At 27.1% G+C, this 13219-nt stretch overlaps 1 protein-coding gene across 1 annotated transcript; it reads left to right on the top strand.

Moving 5' to 3' along the window:
* Nucleotides 1-359: 359 nt before the first annotated feature.
* Nucleotides 360-8987, top strand: LOC132946982 (dynamin-1-like protein). Its single transcript, XM_061017137.1, has 3 exons — nucleotides 360-546; nucleotides 5142-6557; nucleotides 8121-8987. The coding sequence occupies exons 2-3, from the start codon at nucleotides 5169-5171 to the stop codon at nucleotides 8730-8732; spliced, it is 2001 nt and encodes a 666-aa protein (XP_060873120.1). The 5' UTR covers nucleotides 360-546; nucleotides 5142-5168; the 3' UTR covers nucleotides 8733-8987.
* Nucleotides 8988-13219: the final 4232 nt, after the last annotated feature.

Consider the following 13219-nt stretch of genomic DNA (forward strand, 5'->3'; position numbering starts at 1 on the left):
GTCTGTGTCTACAAAATAGATAGGCATGCCAGCAACTTTTTGATACCAATCGGCCATCGTGTTCGCCGACCACTGCACACCCCGTCTATTAGCTGCTGGTACGCCGCTGTAATTATGTTGGCCGGGTAATTTAACGGCCAATGAAATGAGGCGAACTACGACTATGGTCGGGAAGGGTGGGATGCGCTAACCGGACTACGTCTCGTATTGTATCTATTTTGTCTTGCACTGTAATAATATTCATATTCTTGTCTGTGGTCACCACTTAGCGGCTCTGCGACTCTACACTCTACACTTCTACAGTCTACTCTACAGTCTACACTCTCTTGACTCTCTCCACTAGGACAAGTTGTAGTCACTGTTGTCAGTATACTCACTATAAATGAAAAATAGTACAGTACCTACTTACTACTTGTACAGTTGCAGTGTTTCAGACCATTGACCAACACTATTCGTTCGGTCATCTTTATCGCCGGTCGCGTCTTCAAAAACTAACCTATTGTCCGTCCGTCGTAAGACGCAGCAGATCTGAGCATATTTTTCTATGTAAGTATATTACAGTGATTTTTTTTATTAAATGTATTTATATAATTATATAGACCTAACTCTAGTCCTATACCCCTATGTTCTAGTACTTGTATGCTATATATATATGACTATAATATTCAATATTAATGTGTACGGGTACTTTTAGATTTTCAGTTTTCTTCTGCTTTACTATTTTTTAGTCTGATGTACCTAGTACTTATGTAATTATATAAGTTGTAGCCTTGAAGGTGACGATGTTTAGTAGCTTCATGTTATACAATATATTATGATAATTGATAACAATAAATAAGATTATAAATTATACGTAAAAATTAAGAAAATTATAATTAGTAAATTAAATACACTTATGGAAAATCGTATAATATAGGGTATAATATTAAAACCGTATAATATATTTTGTTACATCTTGTTTTTTTTTTTTTTATTAATTCATAATTTAACATAAAATTGTAAATTTTTTGTATTGCTAATATTTTTCCAAAAGCCGCGTGGAGTTTATTTATTATTTTAATAAAATTAATAAATTAAAAAATGTATATGGGTATCATGATAAAATACATTTTTTCTTATATATTATATTTATAAGTGTTTATAAGTTTTATTTATATTTTATTATATTTATAAGTATTATACGTGACAGATTGTGCTGACACCACGTTTTAAATGGTGTTAAAAAGATCAGGAATATATTATAATGTGAACCTATAATGATTTAAGTATTTAAAAAAAATATTTATAAAAATTAAATATAAATTATTCTCATTGACAGTTCAATTAATATATTGCCACATTGCCACCAGATTGTCTACTATTGTTATACTTATTAGTCATTACGCATTAGTAGTTTTAATCAGGATTGGTAAATCCCACCGTATTGATGTAGTACCTACTAACTGGTGTTAGAGCTAATTTTAATAATATAACAAATAATAATATTAGTACCTATACTCTATAGTGACTAGTACTTACCTACGAATAACATAACAAAACAAAACATGATTTACTTTCAATGCTAAGAAGAAGAAAAATAGATAGATATATTAAAATGTATGATATTTAAATTCTAAATAAGAGGATGTTATGCGCGTATAATACCCATATAGGTATGTTTTGTTCCGGGTTGTGTGCAAAGCCGCAAGGGGGTTCTAGCAGCTAGGTGTGGAGTGGCCCGTGCTTTACAAAGCGTCAAAGTCCTGCCCAAATTGAATATTATACAAGAAATTATTTTCGTTGTTTAAGAGAAACAACGCTGTTTTGAAAAAAACTCAACGTCTTGCCCTCAAAAATATTGTCATCTTTTAATTTTGTAATAGGTGTTTTTATTCTAACACAAAAATATAAAATGTCATTTTGTAACATTAGTAGACCCGCGTAAACATGCAGGACTTATTAATATTATTTTTACTTAATATTATTCGTTATATTTAACTAAAATATCTATTTATACTCGGCACTAGTCGGCAGTCGGCTTCGTCAATTATTTTTTTATCGTTTTCCGTTTTCTTCAGTTGCAAATATAAACAACAAACAATCACATTTATTATTGTCTATTTTTTGTTTTAATAATAATTAATAACCGATTAAAAAAAGTTAGATTATTCGATTAATTGGATAATAGATTATTATCATTTATCATTATTCGTATAACCGAATAATTGATGATTCTGTTATTCCATTAATTAAAATAATCGCACAGCCCTAGTCTGTGGGAACGTAACTGACATTCTAATGAGTCTCGTAGCTCGTGCCAAAAGATGATTGCCTATGATCACGCTCGAGCTTCGCGCTATATCCAGTGGCCAGGGCCAACGTGAACAACAATTTTTGGGGAGGAGGGGGAGTGGTAGACATATGGATTTGTCAACTCAAAAAAGTTTTCCTCGAAAACTATTACTAATATATTACATTACATAAGTCAATAAGTATTTAGTTTATAGTTTTATACATACAATTCATATGCACCTACCTATGTAGATTAATTAGCCACCTATTATTTTTATTTTATTAGTTGATTATGTTAGGATATTAACAATTTATCATTCTCTTAAATATAAGTGATCCATTCGACCAAATTAAAAAAATAAATACTTATGTAAATTATGTAATTTAAAATCCCAAATAAGAAAATTTAATAAGTTTATCAGTTTTAAACAAAACATTTTTATTAATAAAAAAAGGTGGGTAAGTGGATGTCGCTCTGCTGTACAGTAGGTTACAAGTGGGTCACTGTAATGTATGGTGTTAAATTTGAATTCAATGATATAATATCATTGTATAAGAAAAACGATTCTGAGCGAAAACGGTTAGTCAGCCTATGATATTACCAAGTATATTTGATGATATTATTGTGAATAAAGTAATTTATATATAATCTATTTACGTGAAGCCTTGTTTTCAATTTTCAATCCTTAGCTATAAAAGTTGAACATTTTATAAATTTTTAACTACAAAATAATTATTAAATTTTAAATTTGATAAATTTTGTCAAAATTTGAACTTTAAACGCTTAAATTTTCAGATATTTGTTTTTTTTTCTATAAATATCAATACAATTTCATTTATTTTGCTTAAAAGTGTGAAAATGTGATACAAGGCTCCTGATATATTCTTACAATAGCAGTTGAAAACTATTAAAAATGCATATAGGTGCACATTTTTTTTTATATGCATTTGAAGTTCGAATTTCGAGTGAATATCAAATGTTGTAAAAAAATGAATTTCATACGCTCATAAAAATTAAATTTGAATTTCAAATCTTAGATTTAAAAAGAAAAATTTTTATGAACTCTCAACTCAAAATAATTTGCTAATTTTCGTGATTTTTCCGTATTTTGTCAAGATTTGAACTTTAAATGCTTATAAATAAAAACTGTGACTAAGGATTTTTAATTTTTTTTCATCTGCCTTTGAAACAATCACCTAGGAGCTTTCAATTAAATTTTCAAGCTTTTGACCCAACAGATAAAATTTTATTGATATTTATAGAAAAAAAAAACTAAAAAAAATGGAAACTGAAAATGTCCGTAAACAGCTCAAAACAAGTCAAAATATTTGGAAAATGTTATGGTGTATAGAAAATGCTAATATATATAAACATTCAGTCAAAATTTCATGTACCTACGGTCATTTTTTTTAGAGTTGCACCAAAAACCAAAATCGATTTTCTCGAAAACAGGTTTTGCGTAAAAATTCCCGTTTTCCCTTAATTTTTCTTTTGTTTTTCACGTCGCGTTTGAAAACTACTGGGAAATTTTTACTTTTGATCCCCCAAAGTACCAACTAGATTCACTTTCCTATCAGAAAAGTTACTGTTGAAGAAAATCCAAGCACTTTTACTGTCCTTAAAGGTGATGACTGACACAAAAAAAAATTTAAAAAAAAAAACACATCATTGTAAAATCAATACATTCATTGCTTTGCTCAGAATCTAAAATTAAGGAAAAACGGACATTTTTACGCAAAATTGGTTTTCCACAAAGTCGATTTTGGTTTTTGGTGTAATTCTAATACAAATGAACATACGTTGATATACATGAAATTAACACTGGTTGTTTATATTTGCATTTTCTATACACGATAAAATTTTCAAAATATTTTGTATGTTTTGAACTCTTTAAGAACATTTTCAGTTTCCAATTTTATTGGTCTTTTTTCGATGAATGTTAATAAAACTTTATTTGTTGGCTAAAAAAGCTTGAAAACTTAATACAAGGCTCCTACTATATTGTTACAATTACATTCAAAAAATATTAAAAATCTTTTGTCACAGTTTTTTTTTTATAAGCATTTTAAGTTCAAATCTCGACAAAATACGGAAAAATCATGAAATTTAGCAAATTATTTTGAGTTGAGAATTCATAAAAATTTTTCTTTTTAAATCTAAGATTTGAAAATATAATACAAGATTATTTATTAATTGGTCTACTTTTATAAAAAAAAAAAATGTCTACAAACAAATCAAATTAAATTTTTATGAGCGTTTGAAGTTCATATTTTTATAAGATTGGATATTCACTCGATTTCTCTTGTAGTGGTTTTGTTATTTTATTGTTATTCAAAAACAAATAACTGTAGATACTTGAACATTTTACAGAATATTTATATTTTCATTTTCTGTACACCATAAAATGTTGAAAATATTTTTACTTTTAGCTGTTTACGGACATTATCAGTTGAGGAATCTTGTAGATATTACATTTTCAAATCTTAGATTTACATAATTAAATTTTTTTGAAGTTCTAACTCATTGAAAACATTATACATTCATCACATTGCCCAGGATCTTAAAAAGAATAGCAGGTCTATAATATTATAGTGATGTAGAAATATGAACATTGTAATACCTCAAATTACTAAAAACTTTACAAAATTATGTCAATATTTATATTTTTAGTTATACAACTGTCACAAGTTTCTTACACAATTTAAGATATCCAAGGTTTCTAATTAAAAATGTATTACTTATTAAGTAGATTCTATTACAAATTTATTTGTTTGTGATAAAAAATATCTGAAATTGAACCATTAGTATCTATAAATATCTATAAATATATTATGTTATATTATAAAGATTTTATATTTAAATATTTTAGTTTCCAGAGTTTCTGATCATTTACGCTATGGAGTCGTTGATTCAAACAATTAATAAACTACAAGATGTGTTTGCTGTGGTCAATGAAAATCCAATTAATTTACCACAGATTGTCGTTGTCGGGTCTCAAAGCTCTGGTAAGAGTTCAGTTCTCGAGAGTTTGGTGGGCAAATCTTTTTTGCCACGAGGAACAGGCATTGTAACTCGCGCTCCTTTAATTCTACAAATGATAAAGTATACTAACCAAGATATGAAATCCATGTTAAAAATAACAGATAATAAAAACATAAAAGAATGGGCTTGTTTTTCGCATAAAGAAAATACTGTGTTTCATGATTTTGATGAAGTAAGAAAAGAAATAGAGGTTCAAACAGACATTTTGGCTGGTGAAAATAAGGGAATTACCGACACGCCAATAGTGTTAAAAGTTTATACCTCCTTGTACACTCTAACGTTTGTTGATTTGCCTGGAATCACTAAATTACCCGTTGGTAATCAACCAGCAGACATTGAAGAACAAATCCTACAACTGATATTAAAATATGTTCGACAGCCAAACGCTATAATCTTAGCCGTGGTCACTGCTAATACAGATCCTGCAACCTCAGAAAGTCTGAAAATAGCTAAACAATGGGATCCTGAAGGTGCAAGGACAATTGCCGTGGTTACCAAGTTGGATATTATTGATGAAGGTACCAAGAGCGATAAAGCTGATCTTCTTTGTGGTAAAGTAATTCCGGTAAAACTTGGTATTATTGGTGTGGTTAATAGGTCTCAGAAAGATCTGAACGAGAATAAGACATTAGAGGAGACCCTAAAAAATGAAATAGAGTTTTTTAGAACTAATTATCCAGAAATTTGTAAAAAGCATGGACACCAAGTATTGGCTGATACATTACAGCATATATTAATCAAACATATTAAAAAAACCATTCCAATCTTGCGCAAAAACTTACAAGATACCAAAACAAGACTTGAAAGTGAATTAAAAACATTGGAAATAGCTGACTGCGAAAAAACATTTGTGCTAGAATTATTAAATAACATTAATAAATCATACTGCGAAACTGTAACCGGAGATAGAGAAGATACATCAGATCAAATGTTAATGGGTGGTGCAAAAATTGTAAATGTTATACAAGAAAACTTTTCTAAAAAATTCATGGAGGTGGATCCGTTGTATAATTTGAGTGATAAACAAATAGAAAATTATTTATTAAATACTTCTGGTATTAAAAAAAGTTCACTTGTGAATCACAAGGCATTGGAAATTATGGTAAGTAAACAATTGGAAAATCTCATTGAACCAGCATTATCATTTGTGGACGTTGTGCGTGAAGAAATGTTCAACATTCTTGATTCAATTGACCAAAAATTGTTGGATGAACTTGAAAGATTTCCAAAACTAAAAAATGATGTAAATATGAATTTATTATAGTTAAATAGGAAATATTTGTTTTAGTGAGAAATTATTTTATTAATTTTGTAGTTCTATCAAGGAGAAAAAACACCAAAAAGATTATTTGCTTTAATATTTCGATGGTGTTTTGTAAAAGGGGCGTATACCTAAAATATCGAAAAATGAGATTTTGGAATCAATTTGGAAACTGGGGCATTATCCGTAAAAGAGGCGATTAAAAATATTGATGGTTATATTCTATACAAGGCATCCAAGACATCCAGACAAAATAAAAAATATTTATACTAAACATGTTAAAAGGGCGTTTACCGCACAATTAATAATTATAAGTGGTAATGATAAAAGGGCGTTTAAGAATATGAAATATTATAAAAGGGCGCTAGTGCATACCATGACTACTATCATTTTGAATGATAATAATATAATTCACATAATATGTTTAAGCCATGAAGACTAGAATATTTTGTGTTTAGGCATTATAATTATGCATTTTAATGAACAGCTTTATCAAATTATCAACATACCTACTATATGTCTATAAATAGCATAGACCTATAACCGCAGAACAATAACTAGCTTATAGGTCAATCGTCTATGATATGAAGGTGTATCCGAGATCAACCGATTTCAACATTATTATTTTAAAAAACACTATTTTGTTCCTCTTGAACAATTTGAATTATGTGGTAAGCTTGCTTTTTACAAAACACCATCGATTTGGTCTCCTAATCAAACTACTTTAGCATTTGATAGATACCGTAATAAAAATAGCTTATACCAAATATGTGATCACATTAATTAATTATTTATATTAATAAAAATATAGAAAATTATACAAACAATATCCAATTGTTGTTCCAATAATCTTTTTTTTAATCATATTTTAAATAAGATACTTCATACAATATGTAAATAAATTTTTTTATCAACAATAAGTGTATGAGCGGATTGTACACTGTACATGTTAGCATGAACTAAGAGATAAAAAGGGCGTCAGCAAGGATTTATCTATTTAGATATTTCATGAGATAATATATTTATCATAAATCTGTTTTTTTTTATTAGACTCACAGATAGGGATTACATATATTTTAATTTTTAATTTAATTACATTTTTTGGTAAAAAAGTTAAAAAATGTTATTTTTATTTTTGTAACAATTAAATATAGCCATTTTATATAAGGTTTAATTTTCTGAAAATTTTGACGTTCAATATTTTATTTTCATTAATCTCATCATTTTTTTAATTTATAAGAAAAAAATATAAAAAATCAGTTTTTATCCGGGCAGTGAGTCCTTGTGGCACATCCTGTATAGGTTGATAAATTGGTAAAACCAAAGAGAAGTGCTTAAATATCAATATAATAATATAGATTAAGGAAAATCTGGTATGACTTATTTTTCTTGGCTAGGTTACCTTTTAATAATATTTTTATTTTTATGATAACTTCTTAATAAATAAAATATTACAACTGCATTCAACATTTCAAATAAAAAAAAATTTTACAAAATATATTTTATTTGGCTTGATTAAGATAGTTATTGTACTTTTGATTTCAGGTAAGAAGCACCCTGGACGACTTATTGGAGATGAAGTTAAATAATATTAAAAAATCTATAAAATCTTACATTAAAACCCATCAGAAATTCTTAAATACAACTAACCCCAATTACCTTTTACAATTGATTAATTCATCAACCGAGTGCCATTCATCTTTTATCCAAGATAAAGAACAATGTTATAAAAAAATTTCATCAGATAGATCAGTGTCCAATGTCTATTCTGAATTCGAAAATATGGAGAAAGAAATTGTAAGTAACATGTACACAAATATATTATCTAGTATGGGAGGTTTAAATGATTATAAAAATGAAATTAATGTACAAGTAAAACTGCACAAACAATTTACATGTTGCTACTTCGAATTCATCAGGAATACTTTAAGAGATTTTGTGCCAAACCGTATTAACCATAAATTAGTTAACTTTGTTCTGAAAAAATTTGATAAAAAATTAAAAGCAGATCTGCTTATGCCATTTATCAACAATCCGTCTTCTGGTAGAATGCTTGTTGAAAAAGCAGGTGTTGCAGAAGAAAGACAATGTAAAGAACAATTGTTAAATGCTGTTAATAAAGCTTATAAAAGTTTAAATGAAATTCATAGGCAATGAGTTTCATTTTTTTCAAATAGAATTTTTTTTTAATATTTTATAAGATAAGTAAAAAATGTATGAAAATTCATATTATATTAAACGAATGGATTCTTAATATAATAGGTATTATTAGGTATACTTTTTTCAAATTGTATAATAAAAGTAAAATCATGCATACTAGTTAGGTTATAATATTTATGAGTTCAAAATGTTTTTATTTTATACTCTTCTAATTGATTTATATTTTCTACTTTTAGTGCATTAAAAAAAAAAAAAATTTACACTAAATTATGCCGTTATAGTAAATCAATATTACTATAAAATATTCTTTTATCATTAATAATGTTAATTTTATTGTATTTATATTGCATTTTGGAAAATGAAAATTAGAAAATAGTCATAAAGATATATTATTTTGTAGAATTTTAAAGTGTTTACATATGAAAAACAACTGAACCCAATTTTAATAAAAATAAATATCATGTATTATTTATATTATTTTATTATTTTACAATCAGAATTAAGTATTAACATACTATGTTAATACTATAATATTAATAATTTTAATTGTGAGTATCCAGACAGGATATACCTCAGGTACTAATGATGCGCAAACGACAAACTCCGCCAGACAGGTATCCTGGTGACTATGTAATATTATAATAGGTATGTGTTTTTTTTTTTAATTGTAAAATATACAAATACTTTCTAAAATTTTTTTTTTAATATTACATTGATAATTATACAACAACTTAACAGACCTGGTATGATTCTTTGAACAGCGTCTTAATAGGCACTGTTGAAACTTGATTAAGTACAAAATCAGAATAAAAGTCTTGATTTGTAATTTGTATACATAATATGTATAGTAATTAATAGTTTATAAGATTTATTATATTTTATCCAATGATGAATGTATTCCCAATAAAACTGTAAATTCAATAATATTTAATATCAAATGGGTTTATTTTAGGTAAAAATATTTGGTTGAAGTAATTTGATAAAAGTTATAATTTTTCTTAAGAATTAAAATAAAAAAAGGTGGGTAAGCGGATGTCGCTCTTCTGTACAGTGGGTTACAAGTGGGTCACTGTAATGGGTAGTGTTCAATTTGAATTTAATGATATAATATCATTGTATAAGAAAAACGATTCTGAGCGAAAACGGTCAGACAGCCTATGATATTACCAAGTATATTTGATGAATAATTATAAAATATAAATAATCACCTTATTTCATAGTTTATAATTATTTATGTATACAAGTTTCAATGTGACATATTATTTTGCTGTTATTTGATTGTAATATTGGCTTTAAATCTGGGAAAATATTGGACAGAACAACTCGCATATCGTCCTTAACACGTTGACGGACGGTAACTACCTTAGCAGTCATACTAATTTAAGTCGTAATATGACCATAAAAAACGTGAGTACATTTTACATCTCTAAGGAAATGACATTGTGTTGTTTACTTGTACAACATAAAATATCGCATTATGTAGGTACCTATACCTAACTTAACGTTAAATGTTTATTACCAAACGATATTTTAATGAATTTGATATAACAGATTCCAAATTTAATATTATATATAGGTAAGTACCAAATTACCAATTAATATAATATTTGTGTCTGTATTGCCTATGCCCCATGCACTTATATATATTATCTAATATGTATAATATATTTAATTGCAAATTGTAATGTCAATGACATCAGGCATGTACAATTATAAACACTTAGTGGAGATATTATACTCATCGTAAATACTACGGTTTACGAGCAGCGTTAAATATTTTAGAATATTTTTACTCAACTAAAAAAATAAGTATAAATATTCTATACAATTGCGACTTGTAGAAGTAGAACCATTTTAATTAGATAGGTATTAAAAACATTAAAACTATTTCGATTAAAATAAATTATAGCTCCAGATATAACAAAAATTCAACAACCAATTTTAAGAAATTTGCGACATAAAAATAATTAAGGGATTTGTCGACATTTGCATTAAAATTTTAAACAAAATTATTAAATAATAATCTACCTATATCATATTATATGATGAATAATGCATAATATTATAGGGATGATCAATTAGATTTGGAATCTCAAAAACCAAATTATTTTCATCTGCAGAAACACGGCCTAATCATTACAAGAACATCTAATAAATTAAAACTTTAAATATATTCTTTTTTATTACGTTAATATTATACTTTACAGTTTTACACTTTAGGGATAAAAATATACAATATAAGCATATCGGATGAAGGACACGTTATATACAGTTATATATTTATTAACAAGAACTGTAAAAATATATTTTGACTAAATTAGCTTATTAAATAACATTACTGTATGCGTAGCTGGTAAGTACATATGACTTACATTTTTTACAATTTTAATTTTTTCCTTTTGCTTTACTCCCAAATCACTAAATATTTCCGCTCCCCACTGGAAGTACTGACTTATATAAAACCAACCCAAATGTTTTACATTTACAAGTATCTATACATAATGTATTACACTATTATGACATTTGGATTTACGTATGGTAAGACATCAAGAAAGAAATTATTGGAATCGATAATTTTATCTACGACCATTGTCGTTTCCCATAGATTATTTAGATATAATGATTATAGGTACATAGATATAGAGAAAGATATAGGTATCTATTATCTATGTTATTATAGGGTATAATACTATGATAAATCATATGTTTGTATCAATGTGTATCAATACACCTTGGTTTTTATAAAGTTATACACAGATAAGACATTTTAACAAATTTACTAAATTTGACAGTGATATAACGCAAAAACTTTAAGCATTAAATTTATTCTACTTGACACGACTAAATAAATATAAGATATGGTGAACTTATTTAAAACAAATAATACATTAAACATTATAAAAGAATAATTTTAATTGCATAAATAAATTCAATTTGCAAATGGAATTAGTAGGTACCTATAATTATTATTACATACTTTTAATTTATAAACTGAAAATTGTTGTAAAATACAGTTAAAAAAACTAAACATCTTTGATATTTTAGTTTCGCTATTGTGACTGTCACTTTGGGTTTTGACACGATTCCACGTTTCAGCACCACTCGCTTCAGTCAGTCTATGCCACAGTTCCGGCGACCGGCACTTAAAAACTAGGGTTAGCCACCCACTGTTGGAGGTGATTGTGATACGAACCGTTAGCATATTTATTAAAAGTTACGATCTGAACTCTGAATATCGTACAATAGCCACTGGAACCTCTCCAGTCAAAACTCATCGAGTGTCGTCCAGGTAATTTCACAATAAAAAAACTAAAACAAATTAAATATACAATTTTATTATTAAAAATCAAAAATTAATGTTAATTAGTTGGTATTACCTGGGGTTGCATTTTCAAAATACTGATAATATTATATTGTTAGGGGCAAAACCCCTAAATTTAAAATTTTGCCGTGTAAATTTACGTTTCAGACCACTATGTAGCCGGTCCTGGTTGTAAAATAATTTAACAATATAAGAAAAATTCGATAAGTTAATAAATCTAATTAATAATATAAAAATTTGAAAGATTCTAACAAAAATAATTGTTATACATGAGTTTTAGATATAATGTGAACACTGAACATATAAGACATTCAAAATATTATTTATTACAAATTACAATGTTCAAACATATTATTCAAAAAAAAATAATAATTTTTATTTTATTGGTCATAAGCCCGGCAACTAAGGCCATTAGCTGTAGAATGGTACCGTAAGGTTTTTGGTACGGACGGGAACGGTCGGAGGAACACGTTTTTGTGTTTGGCAGAATTTTCAAGTGGGTACACGTAGGTATTCGCCATGGTGGAGGACACCGTGACAGTCCGAAGAAAATTAACACCCGTCGCTGTAAAAAGTTTCTAATTAAATGTTTTCAAATTACCAGTTTCACTGCTAACATCATTTATGCATATTATGTTGTCAATGCTTCTGTGTTTATCTAAATATTCTAGAATAACACCTTTCCAATATGCATTGTATGTAATTTTACCCAAGCCGGAATGGGGTTTTTATTAATCACCAATCAACAGACATCAGCGTACTTTTTTTTTGAAATAAATATAATAATCTTACTTTTATCAGAATAGTAATTTTCCATTCGAATAAAACTTCATTACAGTCTTAGATCATATACAATATGATCTGAGATTACAGTATACTCTTAATCGAGGAAAAAATAATACCTAATAACTCTCAGCAAAAAATGTATAGATAACAAATTGTAATTAACAAATAAAAAAACAATGAATTACTTAAAATATTACGATTTTATGAATAAGTAAAGAAAAAATGACATATGTAAAAAGATTTTACTTTAAATTATAATAGAACAAATAGGCTTGGATGTATATCAAATAGCATGTACATTCAATACTTAAAATAAAGAAAAATTGATTGATATACATCATATTATTTACAATTAATACTAAAGTGTCCACATAGC

Source organism: Metopolophium dirhodum, chromosome 6 (genome assembly GCF_019925205.1).
Source record: "Metopolophium dirhodum isolate CAU chromosome 6, ASM1992520v1, whole genome shotgun sequence".
NCBI lineage: Eukaryota > Metazoa > Arthropoda > Insecta > Hemiptera > Aphididae > Metopolophium > Metopolophium dirhodum.

Coding starts and splice junctions, on each gene's coding strand:
- LOC132946982 (XM_061017137.1), top strand. CDS start 5,169: ATGGAGTCGTTGATTCAAACAATTAATAAACTACAAGATGTGTTTGCT. Junction 6,558..8,120: donor TTCCAAAACTAAAAAATGAT/GTAAATATGAAT, acceptor TTTTGATTTCAG/GTAAGAAGCACCCTGGACGA.